Source organism: Coffea eugenioides, chromosome 5 (genome assembly GCF_003713205.1).
Source record: "Coffea eugenioides isolate CCC68of chromosome 5, Ceug_1.0, whole genome shotgun sequence".
Taxonomy (NCBI): domain Eukaryota; kingdom Viridiplantae; phylum Streptophyta; class Magnoliopsida; order Gentianales; family Rubiaceae; genus Coffea; species Coffea eugenioides.
This window is the reverse complement of record NC_040039.1, coordinates 41,253,344-41,280,854: the sequence shown is the minus strand read 5'-3', so window position 1 is coordinate 41,280,854 and position 27,511 is coordinate 41,253,344. Positions and strand designations below refer to the sequence as shown.

The following is a 27,511-nucleotide window of genomic DNA, read 5'->3' as shown; positions in this document are numbered from 1 at the left end:
TAAGAAATATAAATCATCAAGCAACTTTCATGAGTAGTTTAGTTTATATTTCAACCATTTTGAAACCAAATTGTCCTAATACATCATGCGTTTATAGAATAATGTTGATTTTTGTTCGTTTATTTCTTCTTTATATTAGTTGTATAATTTGACTGCAAACTTATTACCAATTGTGCCTTTGTATACTACTAGTGATGGAGCCAGGATTTTTTTCTTGGAGGGGGGGGGGGGGAATATTCCTAACAAAATTATCTTAAAATGTTATGTTCAAAATAATTTCCGTCAATTTAAATATATGACATCTAAAAACATCAAATATTAACTTTAATTATAAAGGCATGTCTATTTCATAAATATGCAGCATAGTCATAATGAAAATTAAGACAAGAAATAACATTTGATTAAATATCTTATGATATCACAAACCATCCAAGTTGCATATTATGAGAAGATGCTCCAATATGTTATCTGTGCAATATATATATATATATATTTATATATATGTATGCAATATAAATATAACTATTTTCAATTAAAAAAGAAAAAAGTTATGTTAACATACCTTGAAATTTCAACCTCTTTTCTTAAAAATAAATTGAGTTTTACATTCTTTCATAGAACTAAATTCATCCATGATTGAATCAGTGCTAAATTTTCCAACAACTTCCTTTTCTATGTGCACAGATTGAATCAGTGTTGAAATTTTTAGCAACTTCCTTTTTCATGTACATAGTTAGACAATTATTCAAGAAATTATCTTCCATCTTGTTTCAGAACTTTGTTTTGATTATCTTCATAATTGAAAATATATGTTATGCAGTTGTTGTTGATACAGGAAGAGTAAGAACAAATCTAATCAATTTGTCAATAAAAGGATAGAATCACTGATTTTCTTATCTTCACCAAGCATTGAAGTATTATTTGTGTATGGGTCAACAAGAAAATAGATCACTAATTTTAAATATTTTATCAATTTGGCTAAGTTGTATATTTGCATATGAGCCAATAAAGTAATTGTTATTGTTTTAGCCCATTGAAAATTATGAATTGGGTCTTTTTATTATAATATATCAGATTTGGTCAATTTACTATGGATCATCAAATTATATGTTTAATTTTTTGAAAGTTAAATAATTAAGCACAATAAAAAATAAATAACTTTTTTTGAAGAAAAAGGTTATCAAAAGTGGTTAGTTCGTGTGTATGTATACATACATACACACACACACACACATATATATATATAAACTCTCATAATATAAACTAAAATTGTAAAAAGTTAGGGGCCAACTTTATTTTACACATATATTTACATACTATGAATTAAAATTTTCAAAACTTAGGGACCATGGCTCCCTTCAATCCCCTTGGCTCCGCCATTACACAGACACTTTGTTTTTGCTATTTCTCCTAATCTTGACAACATATTATATGGTGTGCTTTAGGCTCCCAAGATTTTGAAGCATACCTTTTGTCAACGTGACAACAAGTCTAAATTTTCCCTCTAAGCTATACAATTTTTATTTTGACAAACCAATGTTGAAAATGAGACAACAACTCTAAAATTTTTCCCTCAAGCTATTAAATTGCTAGTTTGACTTTTTTTTCCGACATGAAAACTACCATGCTTTTTTTTAAAAAAAATCATTTTGCAAGTGCATTTTATGTACACTTTAGCATAGAGAAGTTGTGTTTAGACTTCGAGTTTCACCATGTCTTTCCATGCAGGTAATTGACGCAACCCCAATTTTAATTTGAAAATGATCACTTTCAACTACATTATCAATTGCAACAACAAAAAAAACTACATTATCAATTATAATTTTATAAATTAGAAAAGTCCACTAATTTGACAAGGGCTCGGAGAATTGTTAATCAAGGAACGGATGGATTTGATCCACAAAATTTTTGTTGATTAGGCTCCAATTGTTAATTGTTTATCATTCCCAGCAACATTTATATGGGGCCTAGTCTCTCTTTCGAGTCTACCATTTTTTTTTCCCTTGGTACTCCACTATATAAGATAATTAATGTTCTTTATCATTTGTACTTCTTCAACTACTGACTCACATTTAAGTAGATCCAATTTTTAAAAATCCAATGACCCAATTAAAAGAGGCCACACCCACGGGTACTCGCCTTCAAATCTTTAGATTTTTTTTTAAAAGAGGTATAATTCATGAATTTGTTTCTCCTTTTTAATTAAAAAATTTGTAGTAAATCAACTTGTCAAATGAAATTTTGTAAATAAACTCTCGTGGTTACATGTAAAAAAAAGTGATACCTATTATAGTAATCAATTATGAAGGAAATATTATAAAATAGCAAAAGGCCTTCCAAGTTATATCCGAATTGCTAATTGTATATGTGAAAATCTATCTGTGAAAATCCAAACCCGCATTCGAACATAACCAAACTATATCCGACCCAATTATAAAATTCGGGTAAAATACCGCAAAAACACATTTCAATTTTTCTTGTAGTGTTAAGGTTTTCAAGTCTGACAATGTAAGAATGTTCTTTCACTCTGAAGATTTGAACTTCATGACACAAAATCTCTCATAAATTCAAATTTAAAATTTTTGTTTTTTGGTTATTCATGCAACTTGCAACTAGCTTGCTAATTTAAAAAAAGAAGTGCACTTATAATGTAAGAAAACTTAGCCCTTTTGAATTGTTATTTTTAAAACTTTTCATAGAAAAATATACAGTAGCGATTTAATTAATATATGCGAGATAAAAAAGTGATCGAAAAATATGTTCACAGAAAACGTAAAAAATTTTCTATAAAAAGCATCAATCCAAACGAGTGGTTGCCACTCCCGTATTAGGTGACCTCATTGCTAACATGGACCATTGGTGTTACATGTATAGCCAGAAAATCTTGAAGTAGTCACAACCTTTTCTTGGAAGAACCATACATTTGTATCACATATTATTATACCAATATCTTCAACTTTATTGTCTCACCTGTCCAATGAAATGGTTTCTTCTCAGACATTTTGCTTCTTTCTACATTATGTGCTGTCATGAAACACATCAAGATAGAAAGAAAGAAAGACTGCTCAGCCTAGAAGTCCTGTCACTAAAATTCACGAGATGCACCAATCGATTTCTAAACTGCACTTGGCTAGTCCTAGCCCACAAATTGCAAGACTGCTCCTAAAAAAATCAATCCTGATCTCAACAGTGCATGGCATTGTAGGGCCTTTCACCATCTTCTAACTCCTCAAACTCTTCATCTCAATAAAATATGAACATGCATGTGATTTCACAACAAGCCAACGGAGCCCAGAATGGGTGGCATATATTCATGGAAGCTTTCCAAATTCGAAGTTTCAACTTTCAACCACATAAGCAGATTCATTTGACAAGCAATAAACCTTTGTATGTGGACAGAGACATTTCCTTCACTAGCTTCAGAACACGTGCCATTCTCAAATGGGCTTAAAGAAACATCCATCATAGAAGCTGAAAAAAAATATCAGAGGCCGAATGATTTCTAACCCCAGATTGTGAGACATTTTGAGGACGCCATTGAGATTGTGGGAACCCACGGAAATGACTTTAATTCTAGGCCATACAACTATCTACTTCTTTAGTAATCCAAAATTGACTTGGTAACCACTCCCAAGGCAAAAATTATGGCTCATAACATCCCTTCAAGCATCTCATAAAGTTTTGAAAGCTTGCTGATAATGTATTCTTATCCTTTTTTCCTCTTTTTTCTTTTTTTTTTTGCATAACTTAGTTGATCACATACTTCACGTATCGAATTCCTAATCAACCCCTAGATTCATTGAACTTATTTTAAATGTTTTTAGCTATTTTTTTCCACTTTTGGCTTTATTTATGTTTACCCGCCACACGCTATATTACTTTCTTAAGATAAAGAAAAATAAGGTTTCTCCAAAACAAAAGTCGTGCGGAATAACACTGACAAAAACTTCATATTAACTAGACAAATGGCTGAAAATTAAATTCAACTATTACATGTTATGAATTAAACTCGTCAATGCGGAATCAGACACCATATTTTAAATTAGAGAATATCAAGTCGTTTCAAGTTAAAAATTCTTCATGTGTGTAAATCTATCTATAAATCTTCTTGTTTCGCAATTGGCAGAATATTATTTGACATAAAATTAACAAGAAACAACATAAGTAAAAGCCATTAAAACATTTCCTAGTAGAATTTTGTAAATTGCAAATAAGCCATGGTACCAGTTCCTCCACCAAGTTAGGTTAGGTATGCTCTCCAATTCCAAACGAAAATATCTGTTTACAATGATGTCCACACGAAACCTCTGCTTAATTGTTGCTTCTGAAATGGAATAATTGCGCTCTGCTGTGAAAGTTTAGACAAATCACTATCAATTCTTGGTGAAAGATTTTGCACCGTTAGTAACTTGTGTAAGCAAAAATGGTGTTAAGACATAAAACTAAAACTGGACGGTGACCACTGACCATTTGTCTTGTAGTGGCACTTTAGTCATTTCACCAAATTAACGGATATTAATTCTGCACACAACTGCATGTTGTGAAATAACATCAATACTGACTTGTAGTGGCACTTTAGTCATTTCACTATATTAACGGATATTAAATTCTCCATACAACTGCATGTTGCAAAATAACATCAACACGGCCTTGAGGCTTGAGCTTCGTCTATAAATTCCGCTTCTGTTTGCAACTTCTAGACAGATCAATTTTCTGCATTTTTTTCCAACAAAGATGTGCAGAGGAAGAGAAGAAGATCAAGGCCACAACAGCCCTTCTTTATGCAGCAGAAATAAAGAAGAAGATGGATCAATAGCTTGCGAGCTTTGTAGTTCAAAGGCCTCCCTTTATTGCCAAGCTGATGATGCATTTCTGTGCCGAAAATGTGATAGATGGGTACATGGTGCAAATTTCTTAGCTCAAAGGCACATTAGATGCTTGCTTTGCTCCACATGCCAAAGGCTGACGCAGCGATATCTAATCGGAAAATCAGTTGAGGTGATACTTCCCACTGTTGTAAGGTTGAAGGAGAGCAGCCAATGTGATACTGAGGACTCTGAATCAGTGAAACAGCCCTTCTTGTTTCTCTGATTGTTCTTTTTTTTTTCTTATTTTTCTTTTGAGTTTTGCATCTTGAGACGGTTTGAAGCTGTATTAGGTTTGGAATTGTCTATATATGCTATGACATGATAAAAATATTTTATGCTCTATTGTATTCATTGAGGTTCCTTCATGGATGGCTGGTAAAGGCAATTATGTACTGAAACAGTTTGAAGTAGTAGATTAACAAAAACATTTCTCCTGTAACAGTACTTAACTATGCTGTTATGATATTACAAGATTGAAATTCCTGATAGTTGAAGAAGGGAAATCCATTGCTTCATAGAAAGATAGAGAACGTGCTGGTTTTAATTTATTCAGCAAAATCATATATGGGGCATGCTAGCTGAAAGGAAGATGAACCTTTGCTTAATCACTGATAGTTGATGTAGAAATCTTTTTCATTTTATTTCGATAATTGGATGCATATATTTACTCCAATTCTTGATTATCATATCTATTCGTTATGACTAGAGATTTAGTTCTTACTGAAGTTTTAAATATATCTATGAAGCAACAAATGAATTGTCTGTGTGTGTGTGTGTGTATATATACATATAGAGTTTTAGTACCTAATAATTTTCAATATTCAGTTTAAGCAAGCCATTTATAGGCAATTGAGCTTGTTAGTTGTCGAGATCTGACAGAGGATAGGGACTTTATTAAGGTTTAAGCTTTGTTTACCCTATTGCATTTTGCTTGTGATCCTATATTGATTCTTCAGAACAGCAATATCCAGTAATGAAGAAGAGGTGTAGGGAACATGGGGCTACGGGTGTTTCTAGTTTAGGAGGCCACCAACCAAAATAACAAAACCAATTGCAATAGTTATTAGTGGTTGCAAAATGTTGTCCTTCTATGTTACCAACTTTCCATGGGTGACAAATAATTAGATGCACCAGCATACCTACATACCTTAAAATAGAAGGGGTGTTTGAGTGGCTTTATAGGTGCATATATTGTCTGTGTTGGTTGTGAACGTATATCCTTGTGGTTTTTGGTCATGGCCGGTGTGCGACCGTGTGGCCAAGGATTGTAAAAAATGCATGTGACAATTGAACACTTCGGGTGAGGAGAGTTTCCTAAATCTCCATATGAAGTATTTCATGGTTAAGATTTGATGTGCATCTCAAAAGGGACTAGTGTGTATCGTAAAGATAAATTTGCACGTCTATTTAAAGAATATGTGGTGTTCGAGCCAAATGAGGACTACGATTGCACATTTTATTTTCCAAACTAAGTTTGACATCTCAGTTCATGAAAAGTTCAAAATTAGAATGTAAGTATCTAATTTTGATAAACTTCAGTTGGTATAACTTCAATGTGGAACAAACCTGTTAACTGATGGTCCTCCAATCATTACATGGATTTTTCCTCAAAGCTTAGAGTCCAATGTTGTTGGCAGCACCTAGCTGGGGTTAGCAGATCTACCAGTGTAGTATATCAGATTTGTTTTGCTCACCCCTTTTTTGTCTACTGAAAATGGTGAGAGCTGGAGTTGGCTGTCATGATTTGGATTCCTATTGCTTCACGACTTCTATCGAGGATTAGTTCTCTTTGATCTTAGTTTTTTTGGGACTCGCTTGTTGATTCAAAGATAGAAATGAAAAGCTGAAAAGCCAAAAAAGCAGAATTTGGAGCTGATTATAGCCACATCAAGAACAGGTTTGATTTACAGTAGAATCCCTAAACAATTAATTATCTCTGTCATGATCTTCCAGTTTCCAAGAGCCATCATCCTGTTGAACCATTCCTTTATTCTTTAGACACCACCAACCAGTTGGTACCAAATATTCATCTTTTACTGCATCTAAAATTTTGTTCACAAGGGAAATGTCTCTCTTGATTTCTAAGTGAAATCCTCCCTTAGATCCTTGTGTTCCTGCAACTGCGTGGAGATAAGCTGCCTCCAAATTGTGCCAGATTTCCAAGTTCCCATTACGCTTCAAGTAGGGCGATTTTCGGCTGTCTATTTGCAGCTCTGCTCCTACATCAGCGTATGGGATTGGTGGGACTTGGGGGACCAAATCTGGGATATTTCTAACTCTCAAAAGATGAAGGTCATTCATAGACTCAAATGCATTCCTGAAGTTTGAGTCTCCAACCCGTGGGCTTCCAAATGCAAAGGCTGTTACCATACAAGACTTGTTTGGCATCCCTCTAGTCTTGTTATAACCATTGGCAACAATATCAGCTGCATTCATAGTTGAAAGGGCAGCTCCCAAGCTGTGGCCAGCTATTGTGATGCTCACTTCCTCTTTCTTGAATTCCTCAACTAGTGACTTTATCGCTTCAAGAACCTGTACCAAAGTTAGAGATTGTTAAGAAATTTTTGTTTGGTGTGATGAAATACTTTTTCGTCAGTGTGTAAATATCAACAGTTGGAAAGTTTTCTGTCAATTTCAGCTCCTACTTTCCCCCCTATTTCAAGAGTTGAAACGCTGTGTGTCAAATTTAGCTCCCTTTTCTCCCCCCACCCTCCCCACAACGTTCGTGAACATTAAGCCAATTTAATTGTATACAAGTAGAAATCACCTGAACCCTTGCGCTCTGTTTGTTGTATGTTGATTGAGGATCAGATGAAGTATAAATTGAAAGTACACCCTTGTGAACCTTAGCATTAATGTCCTTTCCAAGTATCACAGATGCTGGCACCAGAGGAAAATCAAAATCCTTCGCTAATTCTATATTTCTGATTGTGCCTCTCCAGGCAACAAGAATATCTCTTCTTCCAAGTGCAATCTTCCCTTCATCAGTGGCTACAGCAACATACCCCATAAAGTTTGATTCCTTGCACACAGAATCTTTTGACAATGACTTCACGATAAATGCATCTGGAACACTAGTTTTTGATGTCGCATACAGATACTTAACAACTTTGTACTTGAACGGGTTTCTCTTATATAAACCTACGGATTTAAATAGAACATCTGGTTTGTATAGGCTGGAACCTGCATACTTTGATGCCTTTTCGTGGTCAAATGTGTCATAAGTTGCTTGAGCTCTCTCACCATAGTGGATAATGTAACGACGAAGATCAATGTCAAGTGGATCCAAGAGATTCTTCCAGTTATCCTGGCCACTCAGCAACCTCCATCTCTGTGGTATGCCCTTCAACATGGCTCTGTCAACTAGAAAGCTTGACTATGTTCAAAAGGACTTTTCTTCCTCCGTCGTCTCACATTTGTTTTATTTCTTTGCTTTTGCTTTTGGCCTTTACCTCACATATACTAGATTTCATTTTGTAAAATCAGTAAGTTTGGAACCAGTATTAATAGTCAATACATCCCCTAATTTCTAGCATTCTCCTTGATGTTTTATGTATTTCCCTAGTTTTGGAGTATCACACAATGTCTGTTTTGCAACTACTAACAATAGCACAAAAGTTTCCGTAAATCTTGTTTATTCCTAGGCACACCAAATGCATGGTTTGATGTTTAGAAGTACCTATAATTCTGTTGCTTACATTCTTTAATCTTTGATATTGCAGCACTGACAAACTGTGCTACATGGTACTTCCAACTCATAAAATCTTACAAATAAAATAAGTGTAAAAAGAACACCAGATCAGCACATGTTCTAAACCCTCAAAAAACTAGCTCTCCAACCAGAAGCCAAGACTGTCAAACACTTAGTTTTATAATAGGGGAAAAATTCACCATAGCCCTCCAACTCTTTTCCAAGTAAAGTTTTGGCCCTCCAACAATTAACAGTAAAATTTTGGCCCTCGATCTAATAAAAGAGCATATTTATGGTCCTTCTGTCAAACTCAGCAGTTAAGATTGACGGGAAGCATCATCACGCGAGATGCACGACCAAATATCAAGAGCATTATAGTTTGTGCAAGAGCGTTTATCACGTAAAAAGGCAGCTTCTTCATTAACTGGTGCACACTTCTAGTGCTTTTACTACTGGGCTATCTCACTTATGACCAGCACATTAGTAGCTTTGTACATTAGTTGCTATACTTGATATGAAAATGTCAATGATAAATGGTCTCTACCGGTAACAAAAGGATTTGGTCAGAACAAGCTCAAGTTTAAGAACAGTGAATATAACAAAGATAAGATAACAAACATCTCAAATAGGAATGAGTCATGGTGGTTGATAAAGCAATTGATCTGTTTAATCCTGTCAGATAAATGCTGGAAATGAAGCTTAGAAATATACAACAAAATGATTAAAAAGAAAAACCCACCAGCTATTTTGGGACTGTTTCTAGGAGAACAGGATGATCGAAATCCATCTCATCATATATGCAATTGTGCCTCTATTTACTCTTGTTAATTTATTCATAGAAAGACAAGATTATCATTTGTAGTAACTGATAATTTGTTCAAATACACCAATGTCAAGCCTGAGGACGATGGTATCATGTTGTAACTTTTGTCGGTTTTTCAATCAGACGGCTTTGTTTTCCACCACGCATGATTGTCAATCACTACAACTTAAGAGGCAATGTACAGATGTTCTTTGAATTCAACCTGGAAGAGCAGGGAAAAGTTTGCTTATATTATTGTGTGGACGTGTGGAAAACAAGAGAAGGGAAAAGAAAAGTCGACTTCTTGGAAATTGTCAATTTCTATGTAGGGAAGCTAAATAAAACCGTCAAATTTTTTTGTTAGTATTTGCGTGAGTAACCTTGAACTCATTTGCCTTTCCATGACATAGGACCATAAATCTATTTTGTTCTTGTCTGACATAAAAATGTAGCTGAGTTTTATTTCTGTATAATGTAAGTTCAAATTAAGAGTTACATTTGCATCCGTTGTCATAACTTAGAGCTTCACCAGCTACTGTTGAAGTTCAGTGAGGGGAACAAGTCCAGGAGCCAGAAAAAGATGGCATTTATTTATGACATCTATGTGATTATCTGTCATCTGCAGCTACCATCAGCCAACAGCCTGTATATTCTGCAACGCTCATTTCTGTGTAAGTGCCTGATGAAGGTTCAGAAGATAGTGAAGCATTTAAAAGCTTGGTTATCTAAATCTGATCCTCTGAGCTCCTTTATTCCTGCAATGCAGCCCCATGCTATACTGGTTAAAAGACGCTATCCTTTTGCAATGATGTTTCCAATTTAAGCTTAAGTGTGTCCTGAGAGCCACCATTGTGAAGATCATCAATACCTGCAGCAGATACCTCATCAGAAGTTGTCTACTGCTCTCCGCACTTGTTGAGGGAACGAGAGCTTAATATATTATAACTTTGTTGTGGTTAGGTAAGAACACAACAGCGATGAAAAAGCATTTAAGTAAAAATAGTTGCTCGAAAAATGAAAGTAGAAATCAGATGTGAATTGAAATTAATCCTTCGAAGCAATGAATTTGTTGCAAATGGATCGATTCTTATGAATTTGATAGTCGAGCAACAGAAATTCTTCTGTGAACTATTAAATGAAAAAGATGAGTTGAACGATTATGTAAAAGGGAAGTAAGTTTATTGCTAAGATCATCTACATGATGATACTAATTGCAATAAAAAAAGAATTGTTCGACATTGTCAGAATTATGGAGGTGGTGGCAGATAGGACTCTCAATTTTGAACTGCAAAGGAGACTGAAACTCGAAGAAGAATTTTCGTCATGAGGAAGAACTTCAGTCTTCGTATCTGACTGGAAGCCTTTGAAATACAAATACCTGGAATGAGACATTAGGCAGTTGAAAAATGATGCATCGATTGAAAATTTAGGAAAACTTGACTTAGGACTGACTACAACTGTTTTCCAGGAAGAATTGAGTTAGCTTGATTTACATATGCTGACAAAAGATTTGGCCAATTGCACAAAAAATGAATTGTTACCCATGAGTTTCTGCAAGGGTCTCCATTTTTTCCAAGACATTTCCACCATAATCATCAGATAAGCATTCATCCAATTGTCTGGCCTGCAAACATAAAAAGTGGTGATGACTCATTTTGTCACTTCCAGATGCATAGGATACATGTATCAGTTCTCATGAAATTACAAAAACAAATAAGTTGGAAGTGGTTTAATCTTCTTCAATATGCAAAGACAAAACTCAATGAGTAATGGCAATCTGTTATAAATAAAGCAATTTATGCTTTTTCTATCTCTTTTTGCGATCCTATCTTGCAGATATCATCAAGAAGTCTTGCACAAATAGTTTTTAGCTTTGCATTCTTCTATGTTCTTTTGACAAGCATCATACGTTTATTTATTTTTTTTCCAGAAACGATAACGATTTTATTCATAAAATTAATGAGAACATACACATTATATGAGCAAGGGCTCAAGCATAGGCTTTACAAAAGTGGACTAAACCACAGAGGAACCCAAAGGTCCTCATTAAAGTATCCGCATAGCTAGCTTGCTCAGTTTTTCGCTGAGCCTATTCACTTCAACAGGTAAACTATCAAATGAGCATTTCCTAAACATTGAGCTAAGGTCTCTGATATCCTCCAGGTGAGTTACCAGCCTTGAATTGCTAGTAGCTTGGGGTCGTAGCATATTCAGCACCTGAGTACATGGTGTTTGGATCTTGATATGTTGCCACCCTTTCTCGTTTAGCTTGCAGAGTGCCAGTTTGATGGCCATCAAGTTGTCCAAAACAGCCGAACCAGTACTTCTCTCCTTCAGAATCCAAGCTGCACATTTCTGGCTCCTGTTATTTTCTGCTGTAACTCCAATTCCCATGTTTTGGCCTTCTGCATGTTGTCCTACCTCAACACTGATGTTTAGCAAAGTATCCTCTTCCCTCATCCTTTCCTCACCAATACGTTTATGGAACTGCAATTGTGCATCTTCATTGTTTTGAAAATCAGGTATCTTTTGAACAGAGATTGCAAGAAGAGCTGAAAATGGTCCATTCAACATACCTTACACTCCTGTGCAATATGTTTAAAGAAAGGCTGCAAAACCTGCAACACATCTCAGAATTCCCTTGTTCTAAGTGGATCATAGTCATAAGCTTCACCAGCCTTAACAAATCTTCCCTTGACACGTTTTCTGGTATCCGCCCTAGCTTTGCGAGAAGCATATCGTATTTGCTTACCAAACCTTCAAAAACAATATTTCAGGTCTCAATGGACGGCAACATAATATCTGTTGTTAAATCCCAAAAGAAAAACAATATGTGTTGTTAACAAAAGGCAAACTTATTGGTTTTTGCAAGCCAGCATGATTAACCGTTAAAATGCAGAACCAAAATAGGCACAATTTATCCACATACGTTCTAGTTTTCTTTTTCTCGTTGTATCTCATCTTAGCTTTATCCCTTGCCTGTGGACAACTAGTTTCCAGACCAGAATCCCATGGTGATTCACCAGTGAGAAATGCCGGTGATAATCCACAGTCTTGATAATCAGCAGCACTACTTTCTCCAGTAACGTTGGATAACGACAAAGATATGCTTGAGGGAACTTGTCCTGTTGGAAATCCTAGGCCAATATTCCTATTGCAGCTGGGATTCATAAGCATGCAATTAGGGCTGGCATTCATAGTCTGCATCAGAGAAGCTGATCCAACAATTCTGGAGGATTGAAAACCGATGCCCTCTGCTTGTCCTGCTGAAGATGCCTAATAAGAGTAAACAGTTTAACACTTAGGCTATTAAATGAAACTCGAGTGTATCCATGTAAACAATGTTAAGTTTTTCATGCATTTCTGATAAGATGAATTTCAGATTTTTTTTTAAAAAAGGATGAATTTCATATCAAAGTATAAGCTCGATCGGCTCAAAAACAAGAAAATGTACAGCAATGAGTAATGTGTATGTGTGTATCTGATACAGGACAAGACAAGTATCAAAAATTTGAAGACAACCTCGAAAGTATTCTCAACATGACCGTTAGACTCAGAGACCGACAAGTTTTTCTCCATTACAAGACTGCTCAATGCTCCATCCTCACTGTTGTATCTGGAGTGAACTTCTGAGTTGCCAGGAATCTCATAGCCACTGTCAAATATCAATGCAACATCATCAACGTCAACACCTTCACAAAGAACATCACCATCTTGAAGTCCTAGATCCTTAAGATTGGGAGAGCCCTGCGGCAACTGAAATTGTACAAGGCAACATTTACGAAACCAAGCAAAAGAAACAACATGAAAGATATAGTCTAAAACCTTTATATTACAAAATCTGTGAAAGACAGATTTTGCAGCATGCATATCTGCCGTGCAGATACCAAAGGGGAACTAAATTTATGAATGACAGCGCCAAAACAGAAAACTGAGGCTGATAAAAGCGCCTAAAAGCCAGATCACCTTAGGTAGGGATGATCCTTCAGAGAAAAGAGGTGTCTGATCTCTACCGCATGGCACAATGTGGTCTAGATTGGCTGGAATTACAGGAGGAGGAGTGATCCATGGTTCAAACTTGACACAGGATGCTAGTTCATTCAACCTGTTAGCAACCATTCCAACCGATCCTTCACCGCCTCTAGGTTCAGAGCAGGATCTCATACAATTCTCGTTCATATTCAATGTGCTGTAAGAGCTATCAAAGTTGCTTGGAACAGGCGCATCAAGAATTGAAGACCATATTCTTGACAATTCAGCCAGAGATGGACATCCACTATAAAAAGTCAGTTTTTGTCGATGATGGCCTGGTCCTGAACAACCATTTCCATTCCAATTACAACCTTGACACAAAGATATCTTATCTTCCAAGCATCTGACAGTAGCAGGCTGTGAATTGCACTTGTCACAGATCAAGGATCGGTCATGCCTACGCGACAGGGAATTCGCAGAGTGGACACAAGAATCACACTGCAGGCATAGCCTGGCTGCATCTGATCTACAATATACCACTCCTCTCATTACACCGCACAACTCACATAGTGGCTCCATACCTCCTAGCTTAGCTCAATCACTTATTGCTCCTAGTTAACTAACATAACTAAACAGCACTACTTTTTTGGCTTTTTTTCTTTATTGATCAATGAACCTTGAACTTTGCGACGGGGTTCTCAATTACTTATTATTCCTCGTTAACTAACATAACTAAACAGCACTACTTTTTTGGCTTTTCTCTTTCTCCAGTTATTGATCAAGAAACCTTAAACTTTGCTACGGGGTAAGGCCTGTGCTCATTCAGTATCTCACCCCAAAAAATTAAAAAATATACGAAAACAAAGAAAAACAAAAATCTAGAAGATTAGAAGCAATGGAACAAATTCATTAACCAACATCTAGAAGATTAGAAGCCATTCTGAAGAAAGCAACTGCCAAGATTTATTTACTGAATTTTTTTTTCTTTAAATTCTTTTTCTTGGGATGAAAGGAACAAGCTCGATTAGGAAAACTTTCAAATGAAACAGAAAAAAAATTTAGCAGAGACACATCTCCACTAGCAAGTAGTGATTAAGATTGTGGCTGTTATTTTCTGAAAAATTTTTGGGAAGGTTAAGGATTCTTTTGTAGTATTTCGTCACGTGGTTTAAAGACACAAACTGGTGAAACGTGGCCAAATTATGCGGATTCTGAGCTTGGGAAGGTTAAGGGTTCTTTTGTAGTATTTCGTCACGTGGTTTAAGGACACAAACTGGTGAAACGTGCCCAAATTATGCGGATTCTGAGTTGGAAGATCTAGATCGAAAAGCGCGCGGGACTCGTTCTTTTTCCCTTTGGGATGGATGGCGGGGGAGTAAATAAGTGGAAATCGGAGGGAACTCATACTAGGATTCTGGTAACAATCGCGTCGCGGCGCCGTCCTAGTATTCCGCGAGTCTTAACGAAACTGGAGATGCACGTGGCATTTGTATCGAAAACCTCTTTTGATCTTTTAGTTGTCAACGAGGTTTTTCATTTTTGACATGGCTTTTACCGTTTGCTGACATGGCATTTTATGTCTTGAGAAGTATTACCATTGGCTTCTAGCCATTATGGGCTTCTCAAACTATAGAATGTAGAAATGTTTCTTTCCTGGATTACTGAACTGGGCTTGTAATCAAACAAGCTGCACAATGTTTTTTACTTGTGTCCTGGCTTAAATTTGATGTTTGTATTTTGAAATGTTAATAATATTAACCTAAGGATGCGTTTGATAAAATTGAAACTTGAAAACTGAAATTTGAATTCATTAAATCATTGAACTGTTAAAATACTAAATTTAATATATTTGAGTGCATATCACATTCAGTAATAAGTGAATAGCTTATTACTTAATTTTGGGAGTAAGTTTTACCTAGAAAGTTTAGTACCATTTAATTAATTTAAATATTTAATTTTTGGTTATTAAATGGTCTGAATATATTAAGATCTGAATCCATTAAATTTAAATGCTGAATTGAGTTATCAAATAGAACCTAAGTATGAACTTAAAAGTTAGAAGACCTATATATCTTGTTTTAAATAAAAAAAAATGGAGAATCCTTTATTACTACTTCCGTCCCCAATTGTTTGTCGTATTTCAAGATTTCAATTTTTTTTATGAACAGTGGATTGATGATGATGTTAGTGGATTTATTTCTAAAGTTGTCCTAAAAAATTCAGATTTCAATTTGAATGTAATATGAAGTATAGATAAAGGGTAGGAATAATATTAGGAAAAGAGATTAAAATTAGATTTGACTTTGGTAAGATGATAAACATTTTAGAACGACTTAGGATGGGAAGTATGACACTTTCAGCGAGACGGAAAGAGTACTAAACTTGTTGAAAATCACCCCATGTGAATTAATTAACAAAATTTCAGGGTGAATTGCACAAAAACTCAAGAAAGTTGGCGGTTTTAGCATAATTCGCCAATTCATGAGCAACTCTATTTGTCTTCCGTGGAGCCCAAATTACATTCATGTTTGAACCATCAAATGCAACAGCAGACAAATCCTCAATTATAACTTGGTTTCTAGTGAAAGTTGTAAACTTGCAATATTATAATTAGTGTTAAAACTCATAAATGAATGTGATCATCTCCATAATTAGAACTAAAAAAAAAAAAAACTCCATAATTACTCCTAGGCAGCAAAAGAATACAAATGAGCTGTGTAAATAAAGTTGAGATCTCGTGGACAAAACTTAGGCTTTGTCTGGATTGCAATTTTTGAAAGTATTTTAAGAAAATATTACTGTAGCATCTTGAAAGGTTTACTGTGATATAAGAGTGGTTTGAAAAGGATTTAAAAGAATCTATTCAAAAAAGAAAACGTTGCTCCCCAGAACCAAAAAAAAAAACAAAAAAACAAAATGGGAAACAAGAAAACCATAGTCAAATACTTAAAAGATTGCCCAAAAAAAAAGAGGTCTTTTTTGTGATACAAGAAGTATTAAAAGAATACTTTGAAAACAATCAAAATATGCCTAACCAAACAAAGCACTTAAATAATATTGCTCCACCGAAAAAAGTAAAAATAAAAACCATAGGAAAAGGTTAAATCAATATTGCTCCTCCAGAAAAAGTAAAAATAAAAACCATAGAAAAAGCCTTAAATAATTTGATAATAGTGTATAACACAATGGACAATAGGATAAAATTAAATTGACCACACCAAAAGACTGGTCCCAAGAATAAGCATCCATACTTTCAATTTCTATTTTTTTTTTCCTTGTAGATTCTTATCAAAATTCTCCCCTTCAATCCTTGTTCTCCTACGACCAAAAAAATGCCAAAATTACGTGTCATACTACCATTGCTTAGATGTCATCGAAACTGGATAACGCACTCAGACAGCTCTGACCAGTCACAACCAGCGAAAAAATCAGACCAATGTATTGTAGTATTCATAACTTCATCTTCCAAAGAATCTAACACCCCACAATGGTGTAGATGTTATCCGGCAGCAGCGCCAACAGCCACCAGATTCTTCACCACCACAACCACATCAGCCGGCCAGAGCCAGAGCCAGAGCCAAGCCAAGATGAGCCAACGTTGCCAAGAGTGTTAACAATCTTGTCCCACGTACTAGAAAAGCTAGTGGCCAGAAATGACCAGCTGGTGCAGCTAGGCAGCCAAAACCAAAGCGAAAACCAAAGCCAGCAAAAGTGGATAAATGAGACTGCTAGTTATCAGCTAGCAGGGAAGAGCTTGAAGGGCTTTGATGGGGTTAGAGCTCCAAGCATTAGTATTGGAAAATATATGGAGAGGATCTACAAGTACACAAATTGTAGCCCATCATGTTTTGTGGTGGGGTATGTGTATATTGACAGGTTGGTTCATAAATATCCAGACTCACTTGTGGTTTCCCTCAACGTGCATAGGCTGCTGGTCACTTGTGTCATGGTTGCTTCTAAGATGCTGGATGATGTGTAAGTCCTTTTTTATACATAATTGGGGGAATATTTTGGTTTTCTTTTTTCTCTATGAATCGTTCTTCTTCTTCTTTAATTAATTAGGAATTAATCTTTTATACTTTGTCAATATAAAAGACTTTCTACTAGCAGGAATGAATGCACGACACATAATCGTTATTTAAATTTCAAATTTATTTTTTGCGCCATTCATGTAAGAAAATCCTTATAGGACAGATTAGTATATTACTTAACAGTTTTATTGTTAGATGAAAAGTAAAAAACCTATGACAGTAGAATGTATTCAAAGACAGTTTAAATACAAGATTTTGTTTATAGAGGCACTCCTAAGTACTTATGTTGCTTTTTCACGTGCAATTATGAATTGTTACTGTCATTGTAAGATAAAAATGAACTCAAATGTATCTAGTAATTTATGGGAGTTACTTTTTTTACTATCCTTGATAACTATCCTTTTCTTTTTTTTTGGGTATCAATATGCAGTAATTTGTAAAATTTTTAATTCCCTTAGGTATCCAAGCTAGCTACAGAGGATGACAATACATGTTTAGAGACTCATCTTTCATTAATTGTGGTTTTTTTTTTTTTTAGATTTTGGATGAAAATCCTAGTTTGCTTCCCTTATATCTGAGAATGGTTTTACTTTTTCTTTTAAGGGCCCCTTCAATTTTTTTTCGTTTTAGCATTAATTTGGTTAATTTTCTTTTGGATCTTAATTCATTATCTTCTATTGCTCATATAGATTTGACATGTCTGGTCCTTGCATTTTAAGAGTCACTGCATCTCTAATTCCTTTAGGCCAAAAAGGAATCAAAAAAAGAACACTACTCTAACTACCTGAAGCAAAATCTAGTGTAATTAGCTGTACGAGTTACATCCTGATGTCGCCTGCAAAATTTCTTACAAATGAAGCATAGACAACATCAATATATCCGTTTGGATTAACTGTTTTTTGGAGTATTTTTGAAAAATTTTACTGTAGCAGTAAAATTTTTTTGAAATATTTGATATATTGTATGAATGAGATGTTTTTTGAGTTATTGTGTATTACTGTATCATTGTATTTGAAAAACTTATTTTTGAAAAAATGGCCAATCCAAACGGCACTTTGAAACTGAAACACGAAGTTTCATTTTGTAACCTCTCTAGTCTTTTTAGCTCTTTTCCTATCAGATATGGACTTGAAAAGTTTGTTCTAGTGAAAGGGAACGTTTTCTGCATTTCCTACAAACACACACACACACACATACATACACATAAACGTCTAATCCAGTGATGGTTGATTTTGAAATAATAGGCACTACAACAATGCAATCTATGCAAGAGTTGGAGGGGTGACCAATGCAGAGTTGAACAGGCTTGAATTAGAGCTGCTTTTCCTGCTAGATTTTGGGGTTACAGTAAGCTCACAAGTGTTCGAGATCTACTGCCAACACTTGGAGAAGGAAATGCTGCGAAATGAGGCAGCAATAGACTACTACAACAACAACATGGCTAGGCCAGCCATTACCAATTCTACACCTGATGCTACTGAGATATCAATTGAGGATCACGCTCAGAGTTCTTCATCTCATGAATAGATTAGAGGACTAAATTAACGTCAGATTGTAATTATTTTCTTCCTGCAAATTCATTTTGTTTATCCTTAAATGGTATATATTGCATGTTTTCTGACACAAGTATTGAGAATATGACTGGTTCTTTTCTGAGGTTACTGCAGCAAGTTACTACAGCTAGTTTTATGATAGGAAAATGTCATTTTAGGCTTCTCTAGCATGATATCCGAGTCTTCTTTGCTTCCTTAGTCATGTTATCTAGTCGGAATAAGGTTGATAAAACTAAGAAAATGCTGTGACTTTCCTGAGACAGAGAATTGTCACAATTGCAGAATCTCCCTTCTAATTTTGATACAGTTTCTGTTGGAACCAGGATGAACCACACATCCCAACAGGAAAATCCTGTGTGTCTAAGCCAAAGCTAATTGGACTAGTATTTCACTAAATCGATCCTTTACCCAACAGCTCTTGTTAAAGTTGTCGGGTTAATGACAAAATGCCCTCTCAAAAGGAAACAAAAAGCCATGTCTCTCGCTCATCCTCTCTCCCCCCAAACCCACCAAGGGAAAAATTGTCCTATCGATTCAGTCCGCACCCTAAAATTTTCAATAATTACTAACATATATGATAGTACAATCAAGCTGGTAAAACAAAACTAAATTGGTTTTATCATTGAGGTGCACTTGTTGCCACATTGCCAGTAAAGGATAAACGTCTTCAATTTCAACAAATAATTTTTTGATAGGGCATTCTATACATATGGGATCACACTTATTAAGGTCACATATGTTACTTTTGTGCAAATAAAAATGACAAAGTTGAGCTCAACTTATGGTTTGTTAGGTAGATTTGTCACATTGGAGAAAAATGAAAAAGTGAAGATTGATCAATTTACATGGAAAGTATGGTTCTAAATAGGTCTAATCAAATCGAACACTTTAAAATTCAAATTTTTTAAAAATAAATTTAAATTTATTTTCAAGTTTGGCATGTTCATTTTTAGAGCACACACAAGCGAGATTTTATCGGTTCGAGCTCTAATCAAGCTCTAAGTTCTTTTAAACATGCTAATCAAGTGAAGATCAAGCTGAGTTTGATAACTCTTCTGAAGAAAAAAAAATATGATAAAAAATCTCAGCGGCCAATAAACTATTTCTCGTGTCAACTTTTGACTATCAAACAATTTTTCGTAACAAATTAGCCATTAAACTAACTAACCTGCACACCCGTGGTCATTTTGTCGATTATTGCTTTTAATCGACAAAATAATTAGACCAAGGGTGAGATTTACATATTTCCAAGGGTGCATTTTGTAATTAAACCTAAGGTGTAGCGTACCGCTACTAATTTCTAACCGTCTCAGTGTGTGTCGTCCAAGTGCCAAAAACCCCTGCTTATATGCGCGACATTAATTCCCTCTATTACCTCTTTGCGCTAAACCAGAGCCCGCAGTCTCCCCCGCGAGATAACAATAAAATAGTAATATTCTATTGCTGCCTCGCTTTTCTCTCTCTTCGATCAGCTTTTTTCCTCCTCCATCTTCCTCGACGACGGCGAAGATCTTAACCCGTGAAACCAGAACAAATGATATGTTTTTTTATTTCATAACTATATAAGGTAGAAGAGGAAAGCTTCAATTGACGACGTATACTTGTCGAGCTAGGGGTAAAAGCAACAAAAAAAGAAAAACAGAGGAGAGTAGTATCGAGGGAGCTGGACCATGGCGGATAACTCCAAGGAGGAATTTCTTCAGCTCGTCAAGCGATTTGGGGCTTTTCTGACTTTTAAGATTTCCAATCTTTTTCAAAGACTGGTATCTTCTCACTCTATTGTTGTCATTCGGTCTTTTTTTTACCCCAGTTTTTGGTTTATTTTAGCTAATTTGAAACGTTATTGATCTAAGTAGTAGTTATTTATGGTGAGTTTGTCCTTTGTTGATATGAATCCGACCATTTGTTCTGTTTTGACCTTGAATTATTTTGTTGTTCCATAAATTTAGTCAAATTAGTTTTAATTGGTGATTAGGTTTCATTTCAAAGACGAGAGAGCGTCCTTTAGTTTTGGATGAGTATATTTGTCAAGAAAGAAACCTAAAAAATTGTATCTTTTATGTTGTAGTTCTGAATTTTGTGATTATTGAAAGATTAGGTTTAACCAGAAACACTACATTAAACTGACTCCAAAAAGATGCTGATTCCTAAGCAAGGCTTACTCTAAAAAATAAGTGATAACTTATTCACTTGTCTCTTAATACAAAATATGCTCAAATATTAACATTTTAATACTTAACAATTTAGTAACTTCATATATTTAGACTTCAAATTTTAGATTTTAGATTTCAATTTTCAGACTCCAGTTTTATCAAACGCAGCCTAACTGTCAAAACCCTTCTCAGCCCTTTATGAAAATGGGGGTTTAGCTATTGTCTCCTCTCTTAGGAATTAGGTTTTGGATATAGTAAGTTGCACAAGCATTTGTTGTATTTTCCTAAGTTTTGAGTCAAGACAGGGTGGGAGATTTCTTAAGTCCATAGAAAAATTATTGCTAATTCACCAAAGTGAGAAGCGGGGTGGGCTAGCTTTTGTGTGGTATCATAGGAATTAAGCGATAGGTTTTAGTAAGTTGCACATGCATTTGTTGCAGTCACCTAATTTTTGAGTCAGGTGGCTGTTAGGAAATTGGTGTGAATTAGATCCGGAAAGAGTTTGATTTATGGCTATTGTTGTTTTTATGTTGGGGCAGAGGCCGTGTTGATTGCTGTTGACGGCATTGCTTTGTGTTAGCTTTTTGAGGAAAATATAGTGGGGTCTGCAGAATTGATTAGGGAAACTAGCTGTTATTTTATTGGGATAGATTTATAAAGATGAAAACTGACTCCGTGAGTAGGGTATAGTTTTGAAGTTTGAATTTCGTAGTTGAAACTTGATTGCTACCTTCAACACCGAAAATGTCAAAAATGACTTTCCATGAGTGTAAAAAAGAAGTTTGTAGAACTTTCCAGGAGTACCTGAATTACAACATTTTTTGTCTTCAGGAGGATGTTGTTGTGTAATGTACATTTCTCATCTTTATCACTAAATGTTGTGTCTCAACGTGAAGTGGCTGAGTTCTCTCTTCTTGACTATTTTGTAATGATGAAAGTAGAATGTCAAAAACTATTTGTAATGACCCATGTTACAATGATGTGATTTTCCCAAGCTGCAGTTGATGCTCCAGCTTTGGGCAGAAGAAGTAACTGATGTGCTAGGGCGGCATCCTTCCGCTCATTGTTTTGAATTCCCATTATTCCTTCTAGGAAAACAGACTTTGTGAGTTACTCCCTGATTAAAAAATTTAAATTTGTCCCATCAATCCTTATGCGAAGTACGTCAAGACGCCTGGAATTTATATAGGTTTAGGTTTGCTGCTCATGCATTCTGGGTTAGCTATGAAGTACTTTCCTTGTATGAGTTCTAGTAATTAAGGAACTAGAGAGACTCCATGCTTTATGGACTATTATGGAAATTGCCGGACCAATATATGGTCAATAAGTTGGGCTCTAAGAAGTATCAGGTTTACATTAAGAGGAACCTCTGGACAGCTGGGTTTATTTACTTCTTTTTTGGTTTGTACTTTGCAAGTGTCTTAAAACTGGGCATTGAACGAATGGAAATTGAAATTGGCCATTGACTTCAGGTGTTGCAATAGCCTGAACCTTAGAAACCTGTTGGATTGTGGAATTGTCATGAAAAAGTGCCAGAGAATTGCGGTAACCTCCATATAGAAGTGTTGTTGTATGTTCTTAGTGACTGATCACTTTGCGTATTGGGTGCTCATTCTGGTGTCCAATTATATAGCCTTTGGTAACCTTTTTTCCTTCTTGATTGTACCATTAATACAGAAAAAGTCTTGGTTAATCAGACAATTTTTCTTTGCATTTGGATTATAATTTCTGACCACAAAAAAGCTGCAGGAGTGTTTTATTCTCCCTTATCCATCTCTCTCTCTCTATACACACACACACACACACACACACACACACATATATATATATACACATATATACTCTCTCTCTCTCCCTATATATATATACGTACATACATATATATGTACACACATATACATACATACACACATACACACGTAAATACATGCATATATTTACACACATATACATATATATATGTCGCTGTCCTCTTACAAGCACACACAGACAGAGGCACACACCGACCCAACACAGATAAACTCATATCTGCACATGCCTATATGTCTGTGCCGCCAAAACAATAAATGATCTTTCTAGTTTACTGATCGGAGATTATGTCAATTCACCTGAGGCTAAATTTTGTTCAATTTAAATTACCTTAACCTTCTTTAGTTTCGTAGATGAATGTAACTATAGTTTGTTTCTTTACTTGGATTAATAATCCAGGATTCACGATCAGTTGGAGCTTTGGCTGGGCTTGCTTTTGCAATTGTATTTACATGGAGAATAATGAGATCTCCTAGTGGACCCCAAAGAAGGTCACCTAAACGGCAAGCTACTGCACCTAGTAGTTCTGGTGTAAGTAATGCAAATGCAGATTCAGCACTGCCAGTTGTTGCTGCCTCTTCAGAAGATTCTACAGCGCAAAATGTAATTGATGAATTCTTTCAGCCTGTAAAGGTGGGAGAAAGTTAATTTTTTTTTTGTCCAAGAACTCTATTGTTGCTTGTATGTGAAAATTGGTTTGACCTTAAGTAATCTTTTACTTTCTTCCTCTTTCAACTGCAGCCAACTCTAGGCCAAATAGTGAGACAGAGATTAAGTGAAGGGAGAAAGGTATGATTGTGGTATCCTTCAGTGTAACCCAGTCAAGTCAAATCTCATTTTTTATGTTCTGAGGCTCCTGGTAACTGACATGGGTGTTCTGAATTGAGTTGAAATTATGGTGCACTTGTAACTTCCATTGCTGGCAAGAATAGACAATGCTGTGGTAACTTTTGAAAGAGGAACAGCTAGAATTTTCATTATTTCGTTCGTGGGATGGAGCATAATTGACAAGTTTTTGATGATGGGAGTAGACATTTTATTCTGGTTTTAAAGATTGATGAGTTGTCACATATATTATGTTGATGCCCTTAAAAACGGTAAAGGTGACATATAGCTGCTGTAAATGAAGATCTTATGCCTCTTTGGTCCTTGATTTTTGTGGCGAAACCTGTATTAGTACTATCTCTAGATTTTCTGCTGTAATTCAATTATTTTACATCTCACATCTTCATTACTGTCATCTGTAGGTGACATGTAGGTTGCTTGGTGTAATCCTTGAGGAAACTTCCCCAGAGGAGCTTCAGGTTAATACTTTCAGCAGTGACCTTTTTGAGTGAATGAGTAATCTCTTGTATATCTGACATCTTGTCTTACTTTCTTATTAGCAGAAACAAGCTACTGTTAGATCCTCAATACTGGAATTGTTGCTTGAGATAACAAAATTCTGTGATCTTTATCTAATGGAAAGAGTATTAGATGATGAGAGTGAAGTAAGTACAATTTCACTTCTTTTTTTATTTACTTCATTTTTTCTACTGTCATATATATAAAGTAGCAGTTTTTCTGGGTCTTCCTGGCCATTGAATATTTTTCTTTCACATAGATGTGTTAGTTGTTTAAAGACATTTCTGCAAGAAGATTTTCTGGTTTATTTTCAAAATTTTAAAATGTTTCTTGATAGCTTTCTTAAGAGTTTCATGTTTAGACTAGAATTAGCCCTTCCTGAAGCTGTTTGACATCTGGCTTTTGGATGATTGAGATAATTTATGGGGACTGTACCAACTTGGTGCATCTACAAGTACTTGTTGGCCTGCATTTGTTATTTGCTTGTGTAAGATGGTTAGTCTGATTGTTGTGGAAGTTGCCATGGCAGCTTAGAGTATGTCTTTTTCACACGATATTCTTGAAGAACATTCTTTTAATTTTTTGTTATTGGTCCTTTTTTTTGGGGCCTACGTGCTTAGGAAGAGTTTTTTTTTTTATTGATGGGATGAGCAAATATCTGCAGAAAAAGGCTCTGCTTGCTCTGGAAGATGCTGGTGTTTTTACATCTGGTGGTTTGGTCAAGGACAAGGTAATAGCGATTCCATACTGTAAACCAGCTATCCTTTTGATGATATCTATGGCAATATTCTTCTGTACATGGAGACGTTACCTTCTTTAGTTCTTTATTCTTTTTTCCTTTTTTTTGTGTGGAAAAGCTTTTACCTTAATATTAGAAGGTTGATTGCACAGCTCTTACCTTACTATCATAATGTTGATTATGCTTTGTATGACATCTTATATATGTGGGTGCTTCTAGGAAGTATTGGAGAAGATATCAGGGGAGCAAATTTATGGAAATGCCAGCCGGAAATCTTAAATATTGTCTACTAACTTTCAGTAATCGACTTGACATTGAAATTACAACAAATATGATATTTCTGTTGCTGCTAGTAGAAATGCTATGGGAATTTACATGTGAAGATTCTTGTCCAATAACTACAGTAATTAAAGCTTAAACATCTTTGGTGAACAAGCTGCCATAACCGGTTTTGTCAATGAAGCTGTTAGGAAAAATAGTTTATTTTGAGTTCAAGTTGAAACAAGTTAAAACAAGACTTTATCCTCCAGGTGACTTTGAGTTGAAATATAGTAACTATTTTACTCAAGTATATAATCAATATAAAAGTATTTTCAGGAAAAGGGAATGAAAAATATTGGTTTTGTGCTTGGATAGAAACTACAAAAGCAGGAAGAAGGAACACTTTTCTCACTAAATTATTTTCTCTTCAAGGTTTGCGCTGTACAAAATATTATCAAATGTATGCATATTATCAAACGTATGCAGTGCTTTGTTGCCATCTAACCATCCAATGCCTCAGCTACTCTGATTGCTACCCCATTTTGCTAGAGAAACATATTCTAATTTTGAACTGGAATTGCAGATTATCAAAATTTACTTAATTGATCTGAATTCAAGTTCTTTAGAATCGTACCATTTGTTTTTCTTGAGAATTATTCTATGAAGGCATCTGGTGTATTTATAATTGAAAGTCACCTCAAGTATTGAAGTCTTGTTTTAGCTCCATATTCTGCCATTTAATTGATTTTGGGGTTAATTAAATCTCTCGAATTCCCAATATGAGATAATCTGCCTTATAACGGCGAAAGTCTTTCATCCTATTCAATCAACGTGCAGGTTCTGTTTTGTAGCACAGAAACTGGACGGACATCTTTTGTACGACAATTGGAACCAGATTGGCACATAGACACAAACCCGGAAATCATTACTCAATTAGCGGTATAAAATTGCAGTTCCTTTGACTATGGTCCTAGTACCGCTTTATTAGTAGCAATTGGGCATTTTGTCCACATCTTTGTTTGTCTGAATTTTCTTTAGTTTAATTTACCATATGTGTTGATTATTAAGATTTCTTGGTGCCTTTTGACAATGGTTTCAGAGATTCATCAAATATCAACTTCAAATTTCACCAACCAAGCCTGAAAGATCAGCCTCCAACGTCTACTTCTCTTCATCATTGGAACAGTTCTTTGGATGTGTTTGATGTGCAATGGGTAAAACTTGCAACTTCTGTTTGACATGTCTTAGTTGTATCTTTTCTTGTTTTGGTTTCTATCAAAACAACGATTACCTAATATTGTCCTAGCACAAGCAACAGCCTCTCATTTGCAGATAAGAGAAATGCTCTGTATTAATTCATTATTTTTGAGTGGGAAAACTGTTTAGACTGTATAAAAGATTTTGGCTTAATTTTAGCCCCCTTAGACTCTTGAAGTTCTTGTAATACCAATATCTCTTGACAAAACCTACTGGTGCCGAAATTTGAGAATCTGTGAGCTCATTTGATGGTTACCCAAGAAGTTATCCCAGAGGCTGGAGAAGCGTTTGGATTGCTACTTTTTGGAGTTCTTATAGACAAAATATATTGTAGTTATTTGATGTATTTGAGTTGCTGTATGTGAGGTAAATGGTGATTGGAGAGTATGCTCAGGTAAAACGTAAAAAATTTTTGGTGGAAAACTACAATCCATCATCTGCTAGCTCCTTTGTTTTTAAGGCTACCACTTTTGAGTGGTGTAACATTTTGCAAGAAAAAAATGCATCTTTTTCTATTCTATTGAAAGTTTATGTTATGTCGAGTCTATAGGGGTTGTGTTCGGGAGAATGGTGGTCAGTTTTGAAGTTGTGAAATATGGAGAAGTCTCGGTTGAATGTGATCTATTCTTGTTTTTCAGGTAATTTTCAGGTTTTCGGTGGCTGTGGAAATTTTCTATGGATTTCACTTGACGCAACCGGTTAAAAGTCCTGTGTATAGGGATTGCTATTCATTGCAGAAATGCCCTCACAAAATTGGTTTTCCGGGCAACATTTTAACATATTCAATACGCAAAACTATTTTATTGTCTTTTCTTCTCCATTCTTTGTTTATTGCCTTTTCTTTTCCATACGAAATCCCCTTAGTCGAGTTTTAGATCATTCATCGAATACTGTCTATTCCTCAACGTGAATAGTTTAATAAAAGGGGTTTAACTTTTATCAAACTAAAACCAATATATAAGGACAGAGCCATCTAACTTGCATGAGAAAAAATTACTCCGTCTGTCCCATTTTGATAGTTTGATTTTCCT

At 35.3% G+C, this 27,511-nt stretch overlaps 5 protein-coding genes across 7 annotated transcripts; 3 read left to right on the top strand and 2 right to left on the bottom strand.

Annotated features, from left to right (window-relative positions):
• The first annotated feature begins 4,734 nt into the window (after window positions 1–4,734).
• Window positions 4,735–5,091, top strand: LOC113771666 (B-box domain protein 31-like). Its single transcript, XM_027316236.1, has one exon. The coding sequence runs from the start codon at window positions 4,735–4,737 to the stop codon at window positions 5,089–5,091; it is 357 nt and encodes a 118-aa protein (XP_027172037.1).
• Window positions 5,092–6,552: 1,461 nt separating this feature from the next.
• Window positions 6,553–8,220, bottom strand: LOC113772461 (phospholipase A1-II 1-like). Its single transcript, XM_027317057.1, has 2 exons — window positions 7,636–8,220; window positions 6,553–7,400 (listed from the first exon to the last, which is right to left on the bottom strand). Exons 1-2 carry the CDS (start codon window positions 8,218–8,220, stop codon window positions 6,795–6,797), a joined length of 1,191 nt encoding a protein of 396 aa, XP_027172858.1. The 3' UTR covers window positions 6,553–6,794.
• Window positions 8,221–11,991: 3,771 nt separating this feature from the next.
• LOC113771665 (putative zinc finger protein CONSTANS-LIKE 11) lies at window positions 11,992–13,912 on the bottom strand. The gene is made up of 4 exons (XM_027316235.1): window positions 13,328–13,912; window positions 12,884–13,117; window positions 12,291–12,637; window positions 11,992–12,118 (listed from the first exon to the last, which is right to left on the bottom strand). The coding sequence occupies exons 1-4, from the start codon at window positions 13,910–13,912 to the stop codon at window positions 11,992–11,994; spliced, it is 1,293 nt and encodes a 430-aa protein (XP_027172036.1).
• A 2,755-nt stretch (window positions 13,913–16,667) lies between these two features.
• LOC113770521 (cyclin-U1-1) lies at window positions 16,668–19,025 on the top strand. The gene is made up of 2 exons (XM_027314999.1): window positions 16,668–17,308; window positions 18,609–19,025. The coding sequence occupies exons 1-2, from the start codon at window positions 16,830–16,832 to the stop codon at window positions 18,889–18,891; spliced, it is 762 nt and encodes a 253-aa protein (XP_027170800.1). The 5' UTR covers window positions 16,668–16,829; the 3' UTR covers window positions 18,892–19,025.
• A 1,263-nt stretch (window positions 19,026–20,288) lies between these two features.
• On the top strand, window positions 20,289–27,288 carry LOC113770721 (peroxisome biogenesis protein 22). Of its 3 annotated transcripts, XM_027315283.1 has the most exons (9): window positions 20,289–20,680; window positions 23,279–23,512; window positions 23,621–23,668; window positions 24,127–24,183; window positions 24,265–24,369; window positions 24,888–24,953; window positions 26,061–26,162; window positions 26,323–26,437; window positions 27,119–27,288. In XM_027315283.1, exons 1-8 carry the CDS (start codon window positions 20,588–20,590, stop codon window positions 26,425–26,427), a joined length of 810 nt encoding a protein of 269 aa, XP_027171084.1. In that variant the 5' UTR covers window positions 20,289–20,587; the 3' UTR covers window positions 26,428–26,437; window positions 27,119–27,288. The 3 variants fall into 3 exon arrangements, with proteins under 3 accessions (XP_027171084.1, XP_027171083.1, XP_027171085.1); XM_027315282.1 differs by lacking the exon at window positions 27,119–27,288 and having other exon boundaries at window positions 20,290–20,680; window positions 26,323–27,027; XM_027315284.1 differs by lacking the exon at window positions 27,119–27,288 and having other exon boundaries at window positions 20,291–20,680; window positions 24,268–24,369; window positions 26,323–27,027.
• The last annotated feature ends 223 nt before the right edge of the window (window positions 27,289–27,511 follow it).